We start from the raw sequence: 26,652 nt of genomic DNA on the forward strand, positions 1-26,652 counted from the left end.
AAAGTATTGATGTTGATCTAAAAAAAAATCTGACATATTAATGGTGTTGAGATGACTTTTTGCAATTTGGCACAGATCCAGATAATAATCTAATGTTGTGTAGGATTGTCTGTCCTTGGTAGAGGTGAGAGCCATTTGAGTCCTCCCTAATTTAAATTACTTTTATTATTATATTAAATTAGTTTTTCTTTTCTTTTCTTTTTTTTTCTTAAAACCTTTGCCTTTTTAAAGCTAAACTTGGAGCAGAACCTGACAAATAGCCCATGTTCTAATTGCAGGTTCTGCAACAGATGAATGGTCTCTGTCAGCCAGTTTAAAGAGATGGCAGCTAAATGGAAATTCAAGAGCAACACACAGTGGGAATATCTTGTTGGATGACAAACATGTTAGCTCTAACCCTTTCCTTTTATCAAATATGTGGTTACTCAAATATCAGACAAGCACCAATATAATGTCTCAAGACCTGCTGTTATGACTACATTTTAATATAATGTATGTTTCTGATCTGACATAAGGCTAACTCTTTCCAGGAAATCCCAAGGACCTGTGCTCTTAGTTCAGCAGTGGATGAGCTGCAGCTGTGTGGTGCTACCAGTCTAACATATCTTACAAAATATTGCTTCAGACATTAAAAGAAAAACAAGCCAATTCTACTGTAATATCACCTTGTAGCCACATGGCTTTAAGTGCATTTCTCAGCAGCTATTGCCATGAAGTTTGGTACAGACTTTCGTTTCCCTGGGGAGTCTCAGGGAAAAGTCTCAACACGCAGTGATGCAGTGCCATCGTCAAACCAAAACTGAATTTTGTCCAATAACCAAAAGCAAGAGTCAACATTTGGTTATGTTTTTTTTTAATTCATCTGAAACAATTCTTTGAATGAGCTGACAGAGGGATCACACAAGACAGATGTCCAGCATGTCATTTCATTTTTTTTTTTTTTTTAAATGACAATTTGTACAAAACAAGTAAAGTAACAATGATCAGTCTCAGCCAGCTAAGGCAATCATGTGGAATGATGATTTGACAAATCTAAATACAAATAATAAACATTTAAAAAATAAACCTTTGGCCAGAATCTGCAGACCTGTGGCTAATATGCTTCAACGTTAATCTAATTGACATTGAGTTGACATTAAGGTTAAGTACAGTTTGATAGGTGTGACATGCCCCAGCTTTGTGAAAACATTGGAAGCAGTTTAGTATAAGCAAGAAAATGAAGCTTTGGTGTTTTCCAGCTTCAGAGCTGCTGTTTTGGCCAGGCTGGTAGACTATGCTCTCACCAACAAACTCCCTGAGATCTTACTTAAATGTATCCTCTGCTCCCTGCAGACTGCACACCGTACCACTCATCAGTCACTGCTGACCGGTGCTCTGGGACGCAAACACCAAATCCTGATTCTGCTGAGAAGCTACAAGGCTTGCTTCTTTTCTCTGAACCCAAGCACTTCTAGAATTGAATGAAGCAGAAATTCAGACTGACAGCAATTACTCGATGCTAAGTGGGTGGTAATAGGCACTTCTTCTTCAACGAGGGGCCAAAGGAGCTCTGCAGGGCTGGGCTACTTGATCATTGTACTGCATGATCTTTACAGTACAATGAAAGAAATTACAGTATTGTTCTGTGAAATATGTGGATCTATACGCTCTAGCTGCTTAACTTCAGTCTTTGGTTTACATGAGACTAACAAAAAAAGAGAAAATCTCCTTTGCACACTTGAATCAAACATTTCCAATTTTAAAAGAGTAAATAATGTAGTGTACACCTGTTGGACAGGTGTGTAGCAGAATGAAATCTAGTGAAAATCTGGTAAACTCTTCATAAACTGTTAGCACAAAATTTATTAAAGCAGCCACTACATTTTTGTCATAGACCTTTAGGGAAATTTATAACCAGACTGAAAGGCCGTTATGTTTCACTCAGTCTGACATTGTGTTCATGTTAGTCATTTTTTGCTCAGAAAGCCAATACTTTTAATACTTTCTTATCTCAGGTTTTCATTATTTTTTTTCTTCCAATGAGTTGTGCTGATTAGTTTTGTTAAATATATAATCATCTCAGGTGATTTGACCTTGTTTGTGATTGGTTGATGGAGCCTATGGCTATGTTAGAAAGATGGTGCTTATTTTATTGTTGTTCAAAGCCTAATGACGACCAATGATTGAAACTTTAACAATATTAACAATGTGCAGTTCACCACTGTACAGCATAAGGCTGGCGCTATATTGTTTTCTTATTGTCTACAAATCCCATGAAAAGACCAAAACCAACAATGTGCTAAGTCCATCTCTGAATACTGTCTGACTCCCCTGCCCTGTCAGTGCCATTGTTTCTGAAGCAGTGAAAATATGAATCTTTGAAAACAACCAATATTGTATGGTTTCTGTGATGTCCTCAAACAGCTGGGCACTGTGGTTTTAGCAAACATCACAAACAGAACTAAGCCTTTGTCTTTGCTGGGGATAGCTTTCAGCTGCACATTAATACACGTTTGGTGCTCTACTGGCTATTTCCAGTAGCAGGAAGGTGTATGTGGAATTGAATCACACTGAAATAACCTACAGTGTACAGTGTTTTTAATAGTTTTTGGACAACAGTGGAGCTCTATTGTACAGTGTGTCTCAGGCTGTGTTTACACAAACTTGATAGTAAATCAGTTCATTGTTGGTTTTGGTCTTCTGATGTGGATTTATCCTTTAACCTTTCTAATCTTACCATTCCCATCAAAGGTGATATTTCTATGTCTTGCTATTGCTACATAGCTAGTATTAGCATTATCAACTGTTTAGTTACCAGTCATGAGAAGAGCTTCAGCCATCGTGTTTACAAGACAAAAGGTTATAATACGTCCTCTGAGCAGTGCTAATTCTCCATGGCAGACTGGACACTGCAGTGACTCGGTATTGGAAAATGATAAAATGGTCTGGCCTGGCTGGTGCTAGCTGGTTAGGATGTTAACTTCGGTAGAATAAAAGAAGTGATAGAAATAGAAATAAAACAACAGGGTTGTTTTCACCTCTAAAGATAGCTCTCATTCTTCTAGACTGGTAAGTAAACAGCTATTAATGCTAACACTGACTATGTAGCAATAGCAAAACTTAGATCCTTTAAATCTTGTTTTACTGCTAAACTACAAACCTAACCGACATATTGTGGCAACAACAGCCTCAGTGCCCATATATATATGATTAAAGTATTATACCTGAGATGTGAAAAAATATACCATTATATGAAACTGTAAAAACAATAGATGCTCCTCTGTATTTTAATTGAATGAGGAAATTTGGTATTGCTGTTGACAAAGGAGCAACATCAAGTATGTATAAGATAATATGACTGGCCCCTTTTATTGTTTCTGGAATTATTTCAATGGTCTTAGAAATAAAACTGGATAAGCACCTTGAGAAAAGTGACACCTCACTTCAGAACTAAAGTAATAGTGGATGTACAGTGAGAGAATTATTGGCCTGGTCACATACGGCCAACTGGACGACAGTAGCTGCGTCCTCATCCAGAACACATTGTTAAGAGGTCAGCTGGGACAGTCGGACTTTTATATACACAGTGGGCAGGCTATAACAGAGGCCCTGAATACATAACAAAAATCAAACGGAGAAAAAAACGTTGTGTATAAAGGATAAAAAAACATACATTTTTAAATTATTCAATACAAGATAAATGTCTCTGTAAACAAAATTGACTTCTCCAGAAAAGAAAAGGCTCGGGGCCCTTGTGCCCTCTCAAATTCATTAATATGGAGTCACTCAACTTCAGAGATCAAATCCCCAAATACAACAGGAAAAGGAGGTGACGTCCTCAGAAATTGGAGGATGTGTTCCAGTTGTCCTCTTAGTGTCCGTGTTTTGAACAGAGGTTTGTGTCCTGGACTGGTGAGACCTCTGGGACAGCACAGCTTTCTAGCACCTCTAGCTGAAACACACAGGTCCGACAGTGAAGCCAAACTGGTATGTGACATTTCCACCTCCCATTAGTGCCAAGTCTCTCAGAGGAAGCAGCTGGAGGTCCTCAAACTCGAAGACAGACTCTCGAGGTCCAGAAACCGTCTCCTCTCCAGGCTGACATACAGGAAACAGAATATGTGTTTTATATTTAATAGCTATGATTCATTACCAGGTTTTCATGTGACAGTAATAGTCCAGCATATTATTATCTTATATTTTTTTATCATTTAGGACTGCAACTAATGATCATTTTCATGATCTATTGATTCTTTTCTTTTTTATTAATTGCTTAGTCTGTATAATATTAGAAAATATGAAAAATGCTGAAGGTGACACCTTAACTCCAGTATTTATAACAAAACTCTCTTATATTTTCAGGTGTGCCAGAAGATACATCCAGGATTCCAGGATACACAAAAAAATGCACATAAATATGATGTCTGGGGCAGCTGTGGCTCAGGAGGTAGAGGGGGTCATCCACTAATCAGACAGAGAATCCCTGGTTCTACAGTCTGCCTGTCAAAGTGTCCTTGGGCAAAACACTGAACCCCAATTGCTCCTGATGGCTGTTACATCAGGGTATGAGTGTGTCAGTATGGGTGAAGGTGGAAAGTATTGTAATATGCTTTTGGTGGTCAATATGACTAGAAAAGCGCCATATACTGTAAGTGCAGCCCATGTATCATTCAACCTCAAACTATTACCAGAGCTTCAGGTCCTCCTACACCGTGTCGAGAGGCAGATAGTTTCAGTATCCAATTTTCATAGGAACAACAAATACAACTACTGCTAACACTGACAAGGTAATAATAACATTAAAGAGCTGTTCTAATAATATCTTTGCAGTAACTTTACTGCTTTTACTATCTAACATACCATTATATATTTAGACTTAAAGCTACAGTATGTAACCATTTCTGATATTTTAAATTGAAATATTCTCCACAACATATCATGATGTGTAGAGGTGCTGTCAGATGCTTCTGCAACCCAGAAAGTTTTTGAGTGAGTCAGACCAGGGGGCTCATGGGTGTGAGTCAATATGTGACCAATCATCCTCTCATCATGTAAAAGAGATTTTTGCATCAGTAGCATGACTAGTGCTTCCTCGGGAATCTGAAGAGTAGAGATACAAAAGGAAGTTCATATATATATATATATTTTTTTTTACATACCACACAGTCTTTAAGTTCTCCAAGGTAACTTTGCTTCCTTGTGTCAGTGAGAAATTTGATGTCTCTGTCTGTCTGGCCCAGTCTGTGCCCTGGATGGCAGGAGAAGGTCACCTTCTGGACGGCAGTGCTACTGTGCAACCTCAGAAAACGCATCTGGACCACATTAGCACCTGGATAGTAAAACTGAAGAGAAGAATAATAGTTTAATTTACTACTAATGTAGGCTGCATCATGATTACAATAACAATAACTACATTAACAGGTAAAAACAAACGCTAATTGAATGGAGAATAAACAAAATGTAATTAAATAAATTTTGTGGGAGAAAACAATACTAGAAACGTTACAATAGAAAATAAGAAAAATACTGATAGTATGTTCTACGAAAAAAGTTACAAAGTGGATCATGTAGCTGCTAAAAAGCTTGATTTTTTTCTCAAGAGTTGGTGGAGACAAAACCAGAGCCAAAACAAGAGAATATTGGTCTTAATTTCATCAGATGCACACAAATACCAAAGACAAATGATGCTAATGTAGTGCCATTCCTTCTGTATGTGTAAATCCTTGCAAACACACTGGCCGTAAAAACTATATAAAGTGATATGTTAGTGTCTGTTTTTTATGCCTCTGTGCCGGGTGACGGGCAGGGCCTGAGGCATTATGTTTTCAGGTTGTCAGTCCGTGTGTCTGTCCCATTCTTGTGAATATGATATCTCAGTTACACCTTGAGGGGATTTCTTCAAATTTGACGCAAATGTTCATTTGGACTCTTGGACTTGGAATGAACTGATTAGATTTAAGTGGGAAAAGGTCAAAGTTGAAAGTCTCTTCAAAGATCTCACATTGTTGTGAATGGAATATAAAGAACATCCAGAGACAATTTCATAAAATCTGGCTAAAACATTCACTTGGACTCAAGAATTAACTGAGTAGATTTTTGGTAGTCAGAGGTCAAAGGTCAAAGGTCAAGGTCAATATGACCTCACAAAATATGTTTTTGGCCATGAATCACAAATTCATACACTAATTATGACACAATTTAACTCAAATGTCTATAAGGATAAAATTAAGTGATAACACTTCATATGCAAGTGGCCAAAGGTCAACTTCGCTGTGACATCATAATGTTCTGCAAAAACACCTCTGGCCATTATTCATTGCTGTAACTCAGGAAGGAGAGATTGTGAACATATTTCCTGTTACTTGGCTGGTTGGGGAGATGGTCATTCTAATTTTAACATGTTGTGGATTTCTATTTCTATCTACATCTGAAAACAGTTTTAGTGAATGCTCACCCACCTGAAACCCCTGCTCCAGCCTGCTCAGCCACTCAAAGGATCCTTCTTCAGAAAATTCCTCCATCCAAGCTTTCATGGGCAGCTGCAAGCAGAGGGAAATGGAAACACATTTTCAAATCTGAATGCAAGTCCTGCTTTCACATAAGAGACTTGTGAACGTCAATGATGCTCAGACAGCGGCTGATGAACTCTGGATTAGTGTGCAGCTCAAGCATGAACCTGAAGCAAATTGGATGCATTATTAAAAGATGCACCCACTTCACACTACCCATGACCAATTCATATTATACCTGGATGATTGAGTCAATGTTTTATGTAGCGCTGACTGCATTAGAGTGGAAAAGGTGAGAGGTGAATGTGTGTTGAGTTTTCATACAGACGAGAATAATAAAATCTGTGTCCTGTTCATCCTGATGCTCTTTAAATGAATGTAGCACCTCATATCTCCTCATGCATTGCTCCAGTCCTTCCCACAGGGAGGCAACAGTTCTTATGAACAAAGCTTAGTTGAAGTTGTTGAATATTGTCTCTTTTTACATCATTTTTACAGAGTAAAAAAGTCAGCATATCACTTTGTATTTAAAAAAGCTAAAGTGAACAACAATCATCAGACGTCATCACTGTGACCTCTGCAGCTGTTTTTGTGTATAAAATGTACATTCTACCTTTATTCTAGCTTAATACAATATTACTTGAGATATCGATGAGTTTAAGGGCTTTATTTTTTTCTTCTATAATCATTTTTTGATGTTAATATCATCTTCTAAAAGTTTGTGCAAAGAAAAAAAAAATCCCTTTTAATTGACATTAGATTGTGAAACATGTGTCCAGCCACCGGCATTTGGTTTCAGTTCAACATTCATCTGCAACTTCTGGCACAGTTTGACAAATAATGATTCAACAAAAGACCCAGTTGTTTGTCTTTGATCAGGCTGCTGGCTCCTTTACTGGCACATTTCCAAAGCAGTAACTTGACACCGCTACATTTTGTCAGATCTGTAACCAAACTACCATCTTTTATCTCTCTCCAGATGCCCTTGTTTGACCATTTTCTCTAAGTACTCCACTAATTATAGCTGTTTTGTAACTGTTTGAGAAGTTAAATTAGTTTTTCTGTGATCAGTTTACTGCTAATCAAGCTAGCCAGTGTGCTGCTAGCATTGATATAACAATGTAGGTAACTGCTTATGTCGGACTGTGGATATTATCTATTATACTCTCTTTACTTGTGCTCCTGTGGGCCCCATGTACTGTGTGAATTAATGTTGTTCTTTGATACTTATTCCTGGTATGAGCATAAAGCACAATGTCAGTAGTTTGACAGTCTACTTTTGTGAGTCCAGTTTTCTTGTTCTATGATATATATATATTTTTTACAGTACCAGTACAGTTTTCCTGATGTGTAATCAATATCATTAAATTTACTGTGTTTTACTGTTTGAAGAGACTGATGGCCAAGAAATTATGTTTATGTAAATCTGGTAGTGAGTCCTGACAACTGCAGGGTGGAAGAGTGTGTGCTTGTGCATGTGTGTGGCATACAGCCAATCTCAGCAATGATATGAGTGAAAAAAATATTTTCCTGTTACATTAGGAATGCTGTCCAAAGTACCAAACATAAGACTGAATTCATGTCATCACTGCAGGTGTCAGTCAACACAATCAAAGTGTGAGCTGACTAATAATTCATCAAGTTGACATTCAGGTCATACAACACAGCTGTGTGATGTTAGCGGGCACATGATTGATCCAGAGGTGCAATTTCCTGCGGCCCTTCTCTGGTGATGTCTTCATACCTGAGAGTCTCGAGGATGGAGGCAGGTCTGTTTTGATGTGGAGGAGAAGCTGCAGTAGGCCAGCAGAGCATCTTCTGGGCTGCCCTGGTTGGGGTCAATGTAATACATTCCTGTAGAGAAAGGTCAGTGAGAGCTCAGTGACATGTGCAGGGATCAAATTACTGTAGCCCACCCTGACAGGAAGACCTGGGTAGCCACTCCAACATACTGGACTCTATTGAGGAAAGATTAAAGATGTTCAAGTGTAAAAAACTGCAGCGTGAAAAAAAATGTAACTGGTCCACTAGTGTGATATGGTGAATCATAACAATTAAACACAACAAGCCAGACTTGTATTGAGATTTCCTGTTGATGTCACCCTTTCACTTTTCCTACCAATCTGAAATAAACCTGTGGTACAGTATTTAGGGCAGATGAAACCAAAAATGTTACCAGATGAAGAATGATGCACACAAATGCCAGAGAAAGACAGAACTCCAACTACAGTTTCCAAAATACACTAATTACATGTGGATTAGTGCTATTTCATTGTTTCTGTAACTGACCGCTGCTGTATTCAGGGTGACAGAGCCACAGCTCCAGACAGGTGGTGGCAGGATGCCCCTTGCTGCCATCAGGAGGATCCAACAGCAGCCGAAGCTCCTGCTGCAGAGAATCCAGCAGAGTCTGGATCAGGGGATAGTTGGACTTATCGGACATGTACATCAGGTCCTGGACATGGAAGGTGAATTACCAAACACACACACACAAACACAGAGAGAGAGAGAGAGAGAGAGAGAGAGAAAGAGAAAGAGAGATAGAGACAGATGCTTCACGTAAATTTCATATTTTAGGAGAAAAAGATCAATGTACAATGAACAAGTCCTGTATTTTCGTCATTCAATATATTGCACATATTCTCATGATAAACGCTTTTATAAATGTAATTCCACATTAAACGAAATACTTTAATTTGACATTAATGAATAATTTACCTTGAGCTGAGTCAAAGTCATGTTAAGTGACTGTCCTGGAGGTCCAGGAACGCCAGGTGGACCCTACAACACAAAGTTGATGCACAAATGACAACACCACCACATGAGAAATACATTAAAAATATATGTAGAAGTGTCAGATTTTGAAAAATGTTATTCACCACAAAGTTATAGAAAATTGTCTTTTATCTGGCTCTTAAAGAAAAAAGCTGTTACCTGACAAAAACATTTATTTTTGACACTTTTTGCAAATCAAGTAGTGTTCAACTAATAAAGCCCTTTGAAATGATAGTGTCACTAAGAATAAAACATCAATCTAAGTGGTAGTCAAACAACTTTTTTTTGCTTATTCCCACTGTGCTTATTCCCACATTGTGGGAAGATTATTCCCACAATATTTAGCTAAAATTAGCTAAAAGAGTGAAGTTATAATATAAGCAAACTGTCAGATACATATTAGAGTTATGATCACTGTGCTAATCTCATATTTAACTGAATCATTTATAGGCATTTGAAGACAATAATGTATAGATTTTGAATGTACGGCACCTAGTGTATTGTAAGTGTTACAGTAACATGATGTGTGACATAAAATGATTTTTCAACCAGTCAAAGTTTAATTCAGAGTCTGTTTGATCCTGTGTTGTCTAACTCTGGTGTAAACTTACCGGGAGGCCCCTCCTGCCAGGCAGACCAGGAAAACCTTGGTATCCTTTCAAACCCTGCAGGGAGGAGAAGATGTGATGATTCTGATGATGCCAAACCACAAAATACACTGATATGAAAATAAAGACTCCTGCAAAATCCCATTCCATTCTAACACTGACTCCAAAGTGTGACAGTTTCATGATTATATATGCTGTCAACATAAACCAGAGCGATCCTGATGTAAAATATCCTCAGAGGTGTTTGCTTCATGTAATGGTGGGTAGAGCTGAAGTGTAAGGACAAGAGTGCTTGAGTTGAGGATTTCATACCTTTAATCCAAACAAACCCTGCGACAGAGGAGAGAACAGGAGAAAAAAAGGGCATTAGCATTATTTTTCACAGTGACATTCATTCATCAACAAAGAGCTTCCGACTCCTTTTATCTGCTGCATTACGAACCCATCAGGCACAGCTTCACACATTTTATAACCCAAGTCATTGGATTTATTTCCCCCCAGGACACAGTGGGTTGAACATCGTCATAATATGCTGCTGAACTGTGAAAAATTCAACAGACTGGCAGCTGATTAGTTGGCTGATAGATAGCTGTTGCTACTTTACAGGAAAGACTGGGGTTATTTTAAAACAGAAACATTTCCATCACACGTTCCACGTCTCTGCTATCATCATTATTCAGACACAATCTGGAAGAAAAATTTGAGCGACAGACGGACTGCTTGAATTTAAAAATACTAAATATCCCAGACAAAGACAAAAAAGTAATTCCCTGAATAAACACTGGATATCCAAAGGCTTTCAATAAGTTCTTTCCATAAAAGAAAACAATATCAAACATACTGAAATGCAAAATACTGGATACAAACAGAGGAAAAGGGAGATATGACAGGTGGCGACAGTAAATTACATAAACAAATGTACTGCACAAGTTTGTAGAAATGTGTTTTACAAAGTGAATTAAAAAACGTACAGGCAGTCCTGGCATCCCTGGTGTACCCCTCGACCCTGGAGGACCAATAATCCCCTAAAAAAAGGAGGGACAGAGAAGTGTATATTTCCAGCATATTTACACCAAGTCAAAATAAACACAAAACTAACATGACAATCTTTATTCTGTGTACCTGCTCTCCCTTTAGGCCCACTGGACCTGGCAACCCATCAGGACCGCGAATTCCCTGGAAAAAAAACAAACAAACAAACATCACACAGCCAGAATTACACAATTTTCCAGTTTTTGTCCTAAAATGATCTTACTTACTCACTCCTTAATGGATTTATCTTTTTCAAAACATACTGATTTTTCTTGCGTCCTCTTTCTTTAAGACAATAGATTCCATCGTTATGCCCTTTATCTTGGCAAGCAAGCCCCCCCCCCCACATCTCCAGTGGATTTACAGAAGCACACATTCTGATATTATTATTGGGCCTATAATGCTCTGTAATATGGGTTTTCTGAGATTGAGTCTAGTAATGCAGCTTTACTTATTGCTGCCTCCTTAACGGCCATTTTATTTCTAAACCAAATTTATCTACCAAACAAGTGAAGGATGATAGAGGCTATTTGTAAGTTTTCTCTGCTGCCGAACACGGTTTCTTGCTGGGAGCAGGTGGTGATGTTTGTTGCTTGACATGAAATTCGGCCATTGTTGTCTTTATAATACAAGAGGTTATAATCCGTCCTCTGAGCAGCGCTACCTCTTCAGAGCAGATTGGAGGCTACAATGAGTTGGAAGGTGACGAGATGGGGCAGCTGGTTGGCATGCCAACTTCAGTAGAGGAAAAGACGTGATAGAGACAAGAGTTAACATTGCCTTTGCTTTCCACCGCCGTAGACAGCTCTTGGCAAGTAAAGGAATGAAGATAAATGCTGAACTTGCAACAAGTAAACAGCTGGCAATGTTAATGTTGGATATGTAGCAATAGCAAAATTTACAAGTAGCTCCTTTAAGGTAGATTAAGGGTGGGCTGGGTCTCTCAGAATTGTCCTTTTATGCTTCTTTATGTCAGAACCCGTCTTTTAGACCAGGCGTGAAGTTTTTCCACATTGGTCTGATAAGGGTCTGTCTAGTATTAAGGGTCTTTACACTAACAATCGTTTTTACAGCTTTTGCTCAACTCCCTCCTAGTCACTTTTTTCAGTATTTGCAATTAGAAATTTTGCCATTCAGTCTACACCTTTGTTTGATGTGATGCCCAAAGAAAACAACTTCTATGACCTAACAGCTAGAGTCCCTACCGCCAAACACCTCGTTGTTCTCAGGAAACCCCTTCTCTCCACATCAAAGAGGCATAGATTAAGAATACTGATGAGGAGATTTCAGATAAGTTATGGGTGAAAGGGTTAGATAAATCTTAGTCTGTTTAAAGTCATCCATTGGCTGCACTTTTACAAGAATCTTTCCTTCTGTTTCTGCTCCCTGTGATAGGTGTAAGTCAATTGGTGGAACCCTAGTCTGGTCATTTCCCAAGTTCAGGAGGTTTTGGGTGACATTTTTCCTTTGTACTGCGACATCTACAGCAGACAGTTAATCCCTGACTGTCTCTTGGTGATAATGGGTGGCTCCAACTACTCTTTGACTCTTTCCCTTTTCCCCTCAACAAGCCCCCAGGCTTGGTATGGTCATAGCAAAAAGAGTTATCCTGTGAGAGTGGAAATTAGTTTCCCTCCTTGCTTTAAATATTGGCTGAACGACAGTTTCCAAGAAGAAAGTGTCCAATGCCCACTCTACGTTTCTTATGATTTGGGGTCCTTTTATTGAACATATTAGGTGCCTGGGAACAAAGCCGGCCGTCCTCATCCTCACTTGGTATTAGATCAATGGACCTCAATCTCCTTGTGGACATTTCAATCATTGTATGGACTGAAATGCATAAGTGTACCGTCTCTATGAGCTGGCAGGTCATCTGTTTTATTTTGTTTCACTCTGTTTTTGTGTTGAAAAAAAAGTATTGTAGCACAGCACTCACAAAAGCAATATACATCCAAGTAAATATTTAATTAAAATGCTTTCTTTAAGTTAATAAATCTTTTCTTGAGTTTTGCAAGATCCTGCAATATTCAAAATGACAGATATCAACTAATTCATTAGAAATGTATCACGAAAAAAAATATTTTCACCCTTTTGGCATCCTTTAATGTTTTAACACAACTTGCCAAAATGACCATTTTTGCAGTGCGGTGGGTAACAAAAAATAAATCATGTGGACAGTGCACTGCATTTAGTGTTTAATGGCCCTGTTCTTATCCCAGCACAGTGACTGTTTAAAAGATGACCCAAAACAATCTTTCTTTCTCTGCCACAGCATAAAATAACAGGCACCACCTTGTCCCCACTGTGAGGTCTTTACACTCAGTCACTGAGATGTCAAACTGCCCTCATAGCACAAGATCCTTCACACCCCCTTTATAATTCAATCTAACTTCTCTCTCATGGGAAGATCATTTACTAGTTAATGCTGGATAATTAGCCTCTGCCATTTTGTTTTAGTGTCTTTTGCCCTCAAAAACTCCCACAATCAAACAAAAAAAAAAAAGTGACATCTTTCACTGATGCTATGGGATAATGCTGCCAATGTGTCTGAAATCCTCATTTACTGCTCACTATAGAGTCAATGATTTAGCATCTAATATAAAGGAAGTAATGAATGAAGGGGTCATTTCACGGTCAGTGTGAGAAGTTGTTGGTCTGTGGACTGTGTGAACCGTGTCAGAGACAAACTTACATCACTCTGTGATGGACAACAGGGTGGACATGTTTTTTTCTGATTCTTCAGCAAGTATGTATGTAGTGGGTAAAAGTACTATATCCTGCTCTTAATTCTTACACATGTACAATAGACTGCGAAACCCTTTTAAAACAGCATGCATACATTGATTAACAATATATTTAGGAATATTATATATTACAATATTTAGGGATCTTCATTGTAATTATTGGTAAAGGGATGTTATGAACATCACCTGCTACTTTATCATTACACCCACAGCCAAGTTACCACCTTTATTATTATTATTATTATTATTATTATTATTAGTTTTGCAGACATTATGTTTATCTCCTTGTTAACACACTTCACTCTGACAGCTCCTACCTTTATGCCATCACCCCCAGGTGGTCCAGGGAGTCCCATGTCTCCCTTCTCACCCTGAGGACACAAATACAGCAGTTTAATCTCCACAATAACAAACAACTGTTCTGACCTGCTGAAACAAACTAAACCCTGAGGGAAAACACATTTTATGAGTCAAAGTATAATAACAGCTCTGTATTACCAGCGATTTTCTGCTTATTAACTCTTATCAGTCATAATCCCTCCTCCGCACGTTGCTATGACAATCAGGCAACATTAAAACTGCACATTTAATCATGTGTCACTCTCATGAAGTGGAGGATGACTTTGTAAACAGTTTACCACTGCTTTGGCCTATTTTATTTATTAGTTATGATCCTGTTGTGAGTCCTTAATTGCTGGCAGTTTTATAGAGACCTCACATAGCTGCCTGAGTGGTTGAACTGCTGTTCTGTAATGAGCTATCACATTTCACAACTAAAATTATTAATTCATTTTATTAGGTTTATTTTATTTTATATTTTCCTTTTATTGTTGTTGTTTGTTATTGTTTGTTGTGATTGAATTTGTCAGATGTTTTTTTTTTCTTTTTTTTCCAAATCTTTTTCTGAGTGTGTGTGTGTGTGTGTGTGTGTGTGTGTGTGTGTGTGTGTGTGTGTGTGTGTGTGTGTGTGTGGGTGTGTGTGTGTGTGCGGGGCAGGGGGGTGTATGTATGTGTTCATGGGTATGCAAATTAATATATGTAAGCTCTACTTGGAGCTAATGGGTGTGCAGTATACTGTAAAAATGGAAGCAGTACAAAGATGACCACTGTTATTTTAGCGCAAAAAGAATAAACCTAGCCTAGTTCTAACAAACTGAATCAAGTGAGATCCAGCTGGGTTTGGTCCTCAGTGTAAAGCTTTCACTGAGTCTGTGTCAGGTTTATTTATTCTTGTTTACCTCTTTTCCCTTTTCACCTTGGTCCCCCGGCTCTCCACGTAACCCAGGGATTCCCTGAGTGACAGAAATAAATACATATATCAAGTACACATCAATTCACTATCTGATGAAATGCACTTTAATTGTGAAATTCATTACTTTGTCTCTTCTCTCCAAATCACTGAAGGGGACAGATAGCTGAACAGACAATTTCAGTGCTAATGTGTGGATATGTTCAGCTTTGACATAAAAACAGATGAAATGATGTGAAGTGAACAAATAAATTGACTTACGATGAGACCTGGCCATCCAGGGAGGCCTCCCGGTCCCATGTCTCCCTTTTCGCCCTGAACAGCAAAACACAAACCTACTGTTAGCTCATATATCATAATTAAACTAGGTGTACACAAAGCCTGGGGTCCTATTTCCATATATCTCACCTTCGGTCCTCTGTCTCCCCTGGTCCCCCTGACTCCAGCCTTCCCCCGTTTCCCCTGAGGATGAGTTTGCAATGTTTTTCAATGAGGCAATCAAAAGCAAGAGGACACACACACATACACACACACACATATGAAACAACCTAATATTTTATGTATGAATCAGTTCATGCATTGACTGTCAGAACAGGTGTTTCTGGACACTTTCCTTTATCCCATGTACACTTGCCACTATATCTGAAAATTCCTGTTTTCAACACCAAACAAAGGCTCTTCTCCATGAAGTAAAAAATAAATAAAAGGTTATAGCATTACTACTACAAACAGAGATAACGACTGAATATTTTCCTTGTTGGATTCATCACAACTGTGGATTCCCTGCTACATCCTTACATTATTTATAACTGCAGTGCACTTGCAAAATCTTCACATCACTGAGGCAGAAAGCTCTTACCCTCCTGCCAACATGACCCGTCCTCCCTGGTGGTCCATTCCTACCATCATCTCCCTGTGGGGGTAAAACAAAAACTCATCAGTATCTTCAGTGTCCTCATGGACAAATTCCAAATGAGGAGATGTTTAGCAGCTGCAGTGTAATTTTTGTGTTGCAGAATCTGCGACGAAAAATATTCTCAAAACACATGAGAATATTTAGATGAGTAAGGTCAGAAACAACCAGTGCGTATACTGTATGTGTGCAATGAAAAGTAATTAAACCCATTTTTTGATCTGTACACACATTCACGTCCACTGTATATACAACAGTTAAATGCGCTTTTCTGGCAGGGAAATGTAAAACTACTGTAACAGACAGTTTCAGTTTGTTTGATGATGAATTAGTAAAAAGGTGGGTTCATCACTCTTTCACTCTTCATAGTGTTAGCAAACCAACTGGAGGTTGGCCTGAGCCAGCCTAGCCCCTCACTGTGCTTCGGTTATATTTCAAATTCATGTCGGAGGTGGGGGCAGACTTTAAAGACTTGACATTTTGGAAATATGCTTGTTTGCTTAGAATAAATATAGCTACAGCCACCGGCTAGTAAGCTTAGCTTAGCATCATGGCTGGAATCAGAGCAGAAACACCTTACCTTCTCTCCTTTTATGCCTTGTTTCCCCTCTGGTCCTGGTCTTCCTTGCACTCCCTGCACAGCAATAATAGTTTTTATTTCTCTGTCAAGAGAAGTTGCTTTCAGACAGACTAAATACTATGAACACATCTATGCTATAATAATGTTTTGAATTTTGAGCTAATTCTTAATAATTGATTACTACCAAACAACTGGTACAATTATAGACCAACTGCTGAAGCCAAAAATGTGATTTCATCATCTGTGCTATACACATCTCTACACTTACAGGAGCCCCTGTGGTACCTGGTGGACCCTGAGGTCCTGTCTCTCCGGAGGGCCCCTGAAAAAGAAACAGAAAAAGCACAAATAACAAAGAGATGATGAGGGGGGGAAAAGCTATCTTCAGCAGTGTTTAGTGTTTAGTAATGTGGTTTGTTTTCACCTCAAGCCCTGGGAGAGCTGGAGGACCTTGGATTCCTGGCAGACCGTCCTCACCCTGCAGGTAATCAATATTATTGAGGTAGATTATGGATATTTTCACACAGTTATACACACATACATACATTTTTTTCAATGAATGCATTCTTCAAGAAGATACAGTCCCAATGATTTGTAATTGTTACACAATAGGTGCAGGAAAACCACACTAACCTGTTCTCCTGGTGGTCCTGGAGGTCCTGGGTCTCCCTTCAGTCCCTGTGGTCCTGGTTCCCCTTTAGCTCCCTGGTCTCCCTGAGGTCCAACTTGTCCTACTAGACCCTATCATGCAAACATAATAAAAATGTACTTGAAATACACCACGGTCAGCTTGACAAGTTATTATGTTTTTTGTTTTCATTTGTTTTCATTTAGGATTAAGATATGATTTTATTTAAAGGTAATTAAATCAAAATCAGCTTTTTGGGTTAGATGCTTGATGACTCAAATACAACTAAACCTCAGTTTTATGCAAAATAGTGCTGACATCAAATACTGTACATGCTAAACTTCAGCCACTTTTCCAAAGACAAGATTTCCAGATTACATTCAGCGCTTCAGCTGTTGGTTGTCTGCTTATGTTTATGTTAATACAGCAACAACAGACAAAAACAATTAGGTTTCCCTCTGGTTGGTAAACAGAAGAAAACAAAACAAGGAATCTACACTCATGCTAGCAGCTCTGTGTAGGCACAGCTCTGTCTTGAGCTAAATGCTAACATCTGCATGCTAACATGTTCACAGTGACTATGCTAACATCTGATGTTAAGCAGGTACAATGTTCACCATGTTAAACAGCTTAGTTTAGCATGTTGGCATGCTAACATTTGCTAATGAACACCAGACAAAAGGTACAGCTGAGGGTAATGGGAATGTCATTAGCTTTGAAGGTATCTGGTCATGAACCAACAATGAACAAACTGAAATTTTGGCACGAAATGGAAAACAAGGGGCTCACCAAACCTGTTACAATTCACCCTGAGGGGAACATGAATGTCTGCACCAAACTTTATAGTTAAACATCCAATATTTGTTAAGACATTTCAGTTTGGACCACAGTGGTGGACTGACCAACAGACATTACCATATCTAGAACCACAGTGCTAGTGAGGCTAAAAATGCCTAGATGTACCTGATGCACTTTTCTGATTCATTATCAGGGCTTCAGTTGTTACAGGACCAGATGATGTAGTCTAAACTCAATGTGTCCTGTGTAGTCATTCAGCAGTACTGCACCACTGCAAGGACTATTAAAACTTAAATACCACTGTTATTAGCTCGATTTCTCTCTTAATCACTTAAAGGTGTAGTCCTCCAATGAATACTTAATTCATAATGTTTGGTGTAATAGACCAAAAAGGGGAAATCATGCTTTTAGAAATGTTGCCTCCATTAGCAACACTCCCAGGTTTATAAAGTTCACACAAATGTGGCCTGTGAGAATGACTTCATTGCAACAGATGAAATATTGATTAGAGTAAATGGCAAACAAACCAAATAAACTAAAAACAATTTCCTGATACCCAGGGGCACTTACAGGTGGTCCCAACCTCCCTGTGTCTCCTCTGACACCACGAGCTCCACTTATTCCCTATGAACAAGACAAAAAGAGAGCAAAATGGACGTTTTCCACATACATATTCAGTGTTGTACAAAATGCTGAATGGAGTCAGAGTTTACCTGAGGCCCTCCAGACCCGGGAGGTCCAGAAATTCCTGAGGGACCAGACTCTCCCTGGAGAGATGAATGAAGAACTTTAATGTTGCTCCTTTTACATTTCTGCTAATTTAACTGACTAGATTCAAAGAAGAAGAAAGCATCATATTATCCCACCTCCACAGGGGTTCTGACCTGACTGGCTGAACACACTAGTGTGGTGCTTCACCTTATTCATTTATTCATGTTACTTGACCTTGCTCACTTGTTGTGAATATTGTGAAAACATTTCTGAAAGATGATGAATGAACACTGTAAAACTGTCTGGAGGCCGTCTTGTTTTGGTCTGTCTGTGTCCCACTTGGTGTTGTATTTTCTTTTATTTTGTATATATTTTGTATGTTTTTTAAATAGATTTTGTTACTGTAAAACTGAAAACTTTGAATAAATGTTACTGTGATGATGAGTCATTCATGTTAAGTTCAATATCAGTAAAAGCAATTTCAAAATGTCAGCTGAACATTAGGAGTGTATGACAGCAGCTTATTACTGATTTTTTTTTTACCTTCTGTCCCTGACGTCCACTTGGCCCCAGAGGTCCACGAGGGCCTGGGATTCCCTAGAATGAGCACAAACACACCACAGAAAAAAACCCCAAAAAAAACAAAAAACAAAACATGTGGTTTAAAATGTGTGTAGACAGGAAGAAAAAATTAACAAAACATATCTGTCAGATGGATCAATAAATGTCAATCAGAGCTGTGAACTGGTCAGTAAAGGTTAATTTAAAAGCCACTCATCGCAGCACATCATTGACATCATCAATACATCCTGTAACAAACTCACCTTTAACCCCGCCAGACCCACAGGTCCCACTTCACCCATCAACCCAGGTTCACCCTGTTCAAGAGAATGAATGTGACATCAGGAACAGCTTCTGTGGAGTTTTATCAATCTAACTGATCAGTTTCATATTCAATTCTATATTCTAATCTTAGTGATTTTGCTCACTCTCATTTTATTATAGGGGAACTCCAGAAGCATACACAGAATTAAAAAAAAAAGAAAAAAAAAAGACATCTTTATTTCTATACTTTCAGTTCTTAAAATTCCTACAGATCATGACTCTTCAGATTTGAGTGATATTACATGGAGACTTCATTTGTAGTCTTTCTATTGAGGTTATAAAACATTAAAGAGTTCTTCATTCCTGCATATCTCTCTCTCTCTCTCATATATATATATATATATATATATATATATATATATATATATATATAATACAAGTGTTAATACGTCTCTCAGTTCTTTCCAACTTCCTCACCATCTCTGTCGTACTCAGCTTCCAAAATACAACATTTTGGGAGTTGGGAGTGTGTTTCATTCAAATGTGACAACAATATCAAAGATACAAATGCAACAAAGTCACAAGGAGTGAAAATGCTCACCATTAGTCCAATGTGGCCCTTCTCACCCTTTGGACCCCTTTCTCCATTCTCTCCCAGGGCTCCCCAGGGGCCTTCTCGACCAGACAAACCTAGGGGTCCCACCTCACCCTGTTGACAGGAACCACAGTCTGATCAGAAACTACAAACATCAACCAGCGAGTCCAACTAACACAATCATCCTGCTGCATGTCATCAGACATGTCAACAGGATGAACATTAACTTTCACCTGTAACAAACTAAAGTAATAATAATAATCTTTATTTATAGAGCACTTCTCTAAACCCACATTACAAAATGCTTTACACAAAGCAGCAAAATAAAACATGCAGATCATATAAGGCAACAATTAAAAACAAGAAATCAGAAATACAATTAAAATTAAAGTGTCTTCGTATCAGTGCAAATAGACCCAAAGGCAGTATCACCAGCAAGAGGGTCATCAGTAAAGATCAATAAAACCAAAAATAATAATAAAAAAAAAGGAGCAAATGTTTACATGTTTAAATGTTAGCAAAATTAAGTAAAATGGGGAAAGGCTCTCTGATAAATGTAGTAATGTTTACCTTCTCCCCTATAGGACCAGGGTCTCCAGCTTCACCAGGATGCCCAACATCGCCCTGCAGAAGAGGAGTTAACAGCAGCATAGTTTCACTGCACATCAGAACTAAAACATCTCATTACATTTTGGATGTTAGGAGCAACTGAAGCTGCATTTGATCTTGTTACTGCACATTGTCTGTTCTTGGTGTTTGGGTTCTTTTTGCTTTTAATTGACCTATTCTTTTTTTTAAATTCGAGTTTCATCCTTAAAGGATGCATGGCAGAGGAACCACCACCACATTTTACTGTTTTTCAAGGCAGCCTTTTACATTCAACAAAAATCTGAAATATCATCAATTACACACAAGATTATCAGAAAATATTATAAAGCAGCAGCTAAGTTTTTGTTATCAGATGCTTCTAGGCGGAAGTTAAAGTTACAGTTTGTGCAGCACAAATGTTATCAAGCTCAGTGAAGACATGTTGAAGGTATCACAGAAATTATGAACCAGTTCTCTATGCTGATTTGCTATATGATCACCAAGGAATCTAAGTTAAGCACTGCCCACCAATGCATCATCAGGAAGCTGTAAGTTCACAGTTTTCAGTGTGTAACAGTGGTGGTGGTTTAAAGCTTTTCAAACTTTTTTATACCTATTTCATGGAGCATCTGAAATCCTTTAGACATTATAGGTTGATAACAATCTAATTCTACCAATAAATTAAAAAACACAAACAAACACATCTGTTCACAATAACAGACTGTTTGTGTGACGTTATAAAGTAAACAGGTGGAGCTGATGGTGATCCGATGAGGTTCTTAAATTCTTCAGGGAAAATCACCTCCTGTGAGGCTGCTCTGCCATTTATGAGACAGCAGCTCAACATGTGTGTTAGCATCTGTAATCATTCAAACATAATGTGACTGCACCTACCTCTTTACCCCCTGGTCCAGGTGGTCCCTGTAGGCCTTTTGGGCCCTCAAGTCCTCTCTCTCCTGGAAGCCCTGCAGGACCAGGTTTCCCACAAGACCCTAGGTCTCCCTGTTAAAAAACACAACAACATTAGAAACAGTTAATGTTCCAACACTGAACAAAATCAACTTGGCAAAGACTCAGGACTGGTGCCACTGCTGTCACTGACCTGGTCACCTTTCCGTCCGGGTGGGCCCTCGATTCCCGTTTGGCCAGGGAGACCCTGATGAGGCAAAAGTCAAAACAATCATCAACTGACAATAAGAAGTTTTCTGTGGTACTAGTACACAAGTTAATGTAGATGAACACACAAGTGATGTTTGAGCCAAAAACCACTGTTACCACATTTAACTGTTTTCTGTCATCATATTTACTCTTTTCTCTGTTGTCAGTCACAATTTTCTCTCAAACTACAACAGAAATATAGACCCAGCTTCTCCTCAAGGGCCTCAAAGGCAATCTTGTTGCTTTATGGTCACCACTTAGTTCTGTGCTTTTGTAATTTATGTGTTTCATATTATTTTCTCTGTTTTTCAATGAAACACTTGTGACTTTATTTCCTCTCTGTAATAAAAAACAAAACAGAGCACTAGAATAGGCTTTGGCAAAATCCAAAATGTAATATATTTTATTAATAACAATAAAAATCCTAATAACCATATTGCTGTATATTATATTTCATTTTCTTTTAATAATACATATTTATATTATTGTACTCAAGTGTTTGTATAATATACTGTATATTTATATTTTTGTATTTTATGTTTCAGGTATGAGAAATGCTGCCACTAAATAGCAATCAAAGTTTTATGTGCCAATAAGTAATAAGTAAAGCTGTGAAATGAGGGTCGGGCTCGGCAGCAGGAGAGACTGTACAAAACTGCAGAAAAATATCCATGCATTAGGAAAACCAAATGACAAATATTACATATGGTGGGAAGAAGCATTAATATATTTGATATTATTGAGTATTGGCCCAAGGATACACTAGAAAAAATGGCCACCGAAATAAATTATTTTGAAATTAGATAAATGAAAAAAATAGCTTTCTTTGCTTCACTATAAAACTTTACCAACCTGTTGTCCGTCTTCTCCTGTGGGGCCAGTATCACCAGGTGAACCAGGTAAGCCCTGGAGATTTTAGTATCAGTTCATTCGTTCAACATTAATGAAGGTTACACAGACAAAAATACAGTATCATAATAAATAACTCATATTAAATGACCCTCATATGTACTGTAGTTCACCTTTGGTCCTCTTTCCCCTGCTGCTCCTAATGACCCATCAGCGCCCTGTGGACCCTGAGGAGATCCAACAAACATGCTGTGTTTGGTTTTTATAATGTAACGGGTCAGACAGTTGTTCAGAGAGTTGTATGTAAATGAAAATACAGAGAGATGATCATATTTCCAGAAGAGAAGTGACAAAGACAAACAGCAGTCGATGGTAGGTACCCACTCACTGGGATTCCTGCTGGTCCCGGTGGCCCCTGAGGTCCTGGGGGCCCTGTGCTCCCCCTGGGTCCAGGTTTTCCAATCGCTCCATCAGCACCTGGAACACCTGGAGGGCCCTAGATATCACAGAACAGCTGTCAGAATAATCTTAAAACCTTTGTGTCAAAATAATGTCACCCAGCGATTCATTCTGTCAGCTGTTGCATATTTAATGTCTGTCGTTGCTTCTGTGTGTCATTACTATGTAAAGGTTATTAATAACATCCAGTCAACTGTGACTCACATCAGCTGAATCAGTCAAATTTAATTTAAAGAGGTAATTGATGGATGCATCCACATGAGGCTGTGAAACAACTGCTGGTTGTGTTTTTGTGAGATGAATCTGTGGCCCACATCAACACGTACAGCCATGAAATTACATTTTCCTAATTTTGTGATGATTGATTCATTGAGTGAAAGACAGCAGGGGCTTCACTGATACAAAATCAATTACATCCCCTATTTTCATTCAATTAAAGAGCAGTACACTCACTTTCACGATGGACTGAATTCTTCCTTTATGAAAATGACTCCTTTCTGTCATATTTAACCTTATTCATTAGTGTTGATTGCCACTGATATTGATGTGATGCAATTTAGCTCTTTGTATTAGCAATTCTACTCAAAGGCTGCTTCATGAATTGATTTGTTGATGAGGGAATATACACAGCCTTGAATATAATAATTTTTTTGCGCACCTTGTGAGGCAGGCAGCACCTGTACAACCTGCTTGTGATGTTTTTTTGTTTTTTTGTATTAAGTAGTTTTTTATGCCTTTATTTGACAGGACCGTGTAGAGAGAGAGGAAACTCAGGGACAGAGAGAGGGGGAATGACATGCACCAAAGAGGACTCGCCTGCCCAGAGCATTTGCGCTGATGCGGTGTGCGCCCTCATCACTCAGCTATCAGGTCGTCCCACCACGTCTGATGTTTAACACAAACCTAAACTTTACTGCTTGATAATTACAGACACACCACCCTGCTCTGTACACCCTCTCTCTTCAAGATGAGTCAAATTATCTCATCAAAATCTAATATTTATCCTAAATGCAAACAAAAAGACTGTGTGAAAATACAGACCAACAAACTTGATGTGCAACCTGCTCAACTTCACTATGAACTGTAACTCACTGCTGGGCCTTGTATCCCTTTTGGTCCTTCGTCTCCAGGACGACCCTGTGAGAGACAACAGGAGTTCCACTTAACCCACTGGTTGATTAGAAAACAGAAAACTGAAACACATGGTCTGTTCGTTCTAAAGGTTTCTGGTCTCATTTCTGACATGACAAATGGTCCCAAAAACAGGAACAGGAAATTCTCAGTAAGCTCTTGTCAGCTGCCTCCATGTCTCCAAACCCTCACCTTCTCCCTTTGTTTTGGTGTCATGTGAGCACAATCAGTTAAATAAAAAAAAAACATAAGAAACTTCAGTGAGTGTGAAGCTCATACTGATGCTTGCTTAAATTCATATCTAAGATAGTATTGTTAGAAAAGAGCAAACTTACAGTAATGTTTTGGAAATATGTGGTATTCTGTTAATTTTCATATGAACTGCATCACTCTGTCTCCTCCTCTTTTCCACAATGGATAGATTTTAATCTGTAAATCTGTGATGCTCTTATGTTTTTGTTCACTGGGCTTTTGTCTGAACATTATTAGAAAGAGAAGAAGATAATTTACACACGAACGTTGTTAATATGCAAATGCATGTATGATGCTGTACATTATGTTTGCTGTGCCGGTTTTACAAGCTGAATTTCCTTAGGGAAAGTATCCCCGTTCAGACCTGGCATTAACATGCGTCTCCACAAGCATTTTGAATGACCACATGTCATTGGATCTCACGTCCCCGCTCTATATGCAAATAAACACGTGGTTTTTTTTTTCGACAAATCCGACAGAATGGTCCATTGTTTATGTGTTTTCGTGTGTGTGTGGGGCATGGAGGTGCTGTGGCAGGACTAATCAGACCGTGGCAGAGAATATCAGTACAGTAGGCCGTCCTTCAGTGTGGCCAGGACGCATTTACATTCACACTGCTAAAAGAATGTGTGGCCCAGACCACCTCAGAATATGGTCTGAGTGACTGGATCTTAAATACGTCTTCAATGTGTCTTGGGTGTGTTCACACCTGCACTTAGAGCTGTCCACTTGTGATCGATCAATCACCTGAGACACATGTTAATACCAGGTCTGAACAGGGCCAGTGAGTTTAAATGATTAAAAATCATGGGAATCACAGTTTAAATCCATCACCAACATGTGAGGGAAGCAAAATATCTGCTTCTCTTCTATTAAAGGTTCCTCTCACCTGAGGTCCCCGGGGTCCCTTCTCTCCAGGAGGACCTGCCAGACCCTGGAAAAGAAAAACAGACAAGGCAAGTCAGAACATGCTAATCCCACCCATGGTTCACACTCCTGTCTGCTGAGCACTGTGAGAGGAAATAAGAGCAGACATACATTCATTTTGCTAAAACTGATATAATTTGTATTTTTGTATCTCTGAACATTTTCCCTGCAGTTCTGCAGTCTGCACTCAACCTGTAAAAAAAGTTCATATTGTTGGTCAAGGAACACAATGATGAAAACACATTAATAAACATAAAATAGAAGAAAATGAAGAAAAATCTAGAATCACCGCCTCACTGTTGTTTACCTCCGCCACTCAGACTAGTTTCAGTTACATCCCTGTTTTCCACAGTCATATAAAATATTAACAATTTGTGTGAAATTATGTCATAATTACTGTGTATAGTCTTGAGTTGTGACTAAAAGGTATTTTGTGAGGTCACACTGACCTTGACCTTTGACCACCAAAGTCTAATCACTTTGTCCTTGAGTGCAAGTGAACGTTTTTAGCAAATTTGAAGAAATTCCCTCAAGGCGTTACTGAGATATCATGCTCACAAGGCAAAACCATGTTTTGTGAGGTCACCGTGACCTTTGACCTTTAGCCATTCAAATCTAATCAGTTCATCCTTGAGTCCAAGTGAATGTTCGTGCCAAATCTGAACAAGTTCTGTTAAGGTGTTACTTTGATATGGTATGCCTCTGGCTCTGGCTGTCGCTGGTGTGGAGGCATAAAAAACCAAAACAGAAGCAGAATGTTTGACTGCAGTGCTTCTTTTTGTTCATTTATACAATATGCTATTCACTTTATATTTGCCTGTTCACTCTGTAACACATACAGGTTAAGATTAGATGAACCCTGCGGAGTTTTCTTGTAAACAAACACAGAGAGGCCTGATTGCTGCAGTTTGATAAAGTATGTCAGATAGTGACGAGGTCTGTCAGCCACATGTCGTGTGAAACCTTCTGAGTTTAATCCAGTCACTATACTATTCTCTAAGGCTAAATTTAAAAAAGTGCTGAACATAAACTTCCACCTAAGTAGGTCTTATCTGCACTGAGGGATCGTTTTACTGCTGGTTGGATAGTGGGTAAACACTCTGGGAGTTTTAAATAAAGAATATCTGCCTTTGATTAATTGTTATCTCACAGTTCTTTAAACACTTTTGGAGCATCTTTTGTGACTGCATCTGCTGCTACCTTCCTCCTGCTGCTACTACGTACAAAGAAAGTGAAGAACTTACCTAAATCAATATAAAAAAAAAAAAAGCTTTTCAAATGAACTATAAACCCTGAGCAGTCATTGTATCTCAAGGACAGTGAGGACTGTATTGTCACATGG

At 38.6% G+C, this 26,652-nt stretch overlaps 2 protein-coding genes across 3 annotated transcripts in view; both read right to left on the reverse strand.

Moving 5' to 3' along the window:
• Window positions 1-912: 912 nt before the first annotated feature.
• LOC139611942 (collagen alpha-1(II) chain-like) lies at window positions 913-15,207 on the reverse strand. The gene is made up of 13 exons (XM_071467018.1): window positions 15,158-15,207; window positions 14,886-14,939; window positions 13,965-14,018; window positions 10,994-11,047; window positions 10,843-10,896; window positions 10,184-10,201; window positions 9,875-9,928; window positions 9,207-9,269; window positions 8,778-8,943; window positions 8,233-8,342; window positions 6,438-6,518; window positions 5,139-5,321; window positions 913-4,077 (listed from the first exon to the last, which is right to left on the reverse strand). Exons 1-13 carry the CDS (start codon window positions 15,194-15,196, stop codon window positions 3,928-3,930), a joined length of 1,080 nt encoding a protein of 359 aa, XP_071323119.1. The 5' UTR covers window positions 15,197-15,207; the 3' UTR covers window positions 913-3,927.
• Window positions 15,208-15,501: 294 nt separating this feature from the next.
• LOC139611938 (collagen alpha-1(I) chain) overlaps window positions 15,502-26,652 on the reverse strand; it is a 94,876-nt gene continuing 83,725 nt past the window's right edge. For both annotated transcript variants that reach the window (XM_071467010.1, XM_071467011.1), the window contains 18 exons: window positions 25,273-25,317; window positions 24,093-24,137; window positions 22,930-23,037; window positions 22,715-22,768; window positions 22,545-22,598; window positions 21,637-21,690; window positions 21,429-21,536; window positions 20,517-20,570; window positions 19,953-20,060; window positions 19,351-19,404; window positions 19,070-19,123; window positions 18,529-18,582; window positions 18,386-18,439; window positions 17,023-17,130; window positions 16,814-16,867; window positions 16,658-16,711; window positions 16,390-16,443; window positions 15,502-15,809 (listed from right to left, as the gene is read on the reverse strand). In XM_071467010.1, coding sequence (XP_071323111.1) covers window positions 15,696-15,809; window positions 16,390-16,443; window positions 16,658-16,711; window positions 16,814-16,867; window positions 17,023-17,130; window positions 18,386-18,439; window positions 18,529-18,582; window positions 19,070-19,123; window positions 19,351-19,404; window positions 19,953-20,060; window positions 20,517-20,570; window positions 21,429-21,536; window positions 21,637-21,690; window positions 22,545-22,598; window positions 22,715-22,768; window positions 22,930-23,037; window positions 24,093-24,137; window positions 25,273-25,317 — 1,230 coding nt within the window. In that variant the 3' untranslated portion in view covers window positions 15,502-15,695. The remainder of the gene's footprint in view (window positions 15,810-16,389; window positions 16,444-16,657; window positions 16,712-16,813; window positions 16,868-17,022; window positions 17,131-18,385; window positions 18,440-18,528; window positions 18,583-19,069; window positions 19,124-19,350; window positions 19,405-19,952; window positions 20,061-20,516; window positions 20,571-21,428; window positions 21,537-21,636; window positions 21,691-22,544; window positions 22,599-22,714; window positions 22,769-22,929; window positions 23,038-24,092; window positions 24,138-25,272; window positions 25,318-26,652) is intronic.

This window comes from Trachinotus anak, unplaced genomic scaffold (genome assembly GCF_046630095.1).
Source record: "Trachinotus anak isolate AG129_WGS33_773 ecotype Australia unplaced genomic scaffold, CSIRO_AGI_Tana_v1 ptg000028l, whole genome shotgun sequence".
NCBI classification, from domain to species: Eukaryota; Metazoa; Chordata; class Actinopteri; order Carangiformes; family Carangidae; genus Trachinotus; species Trachinotus anak.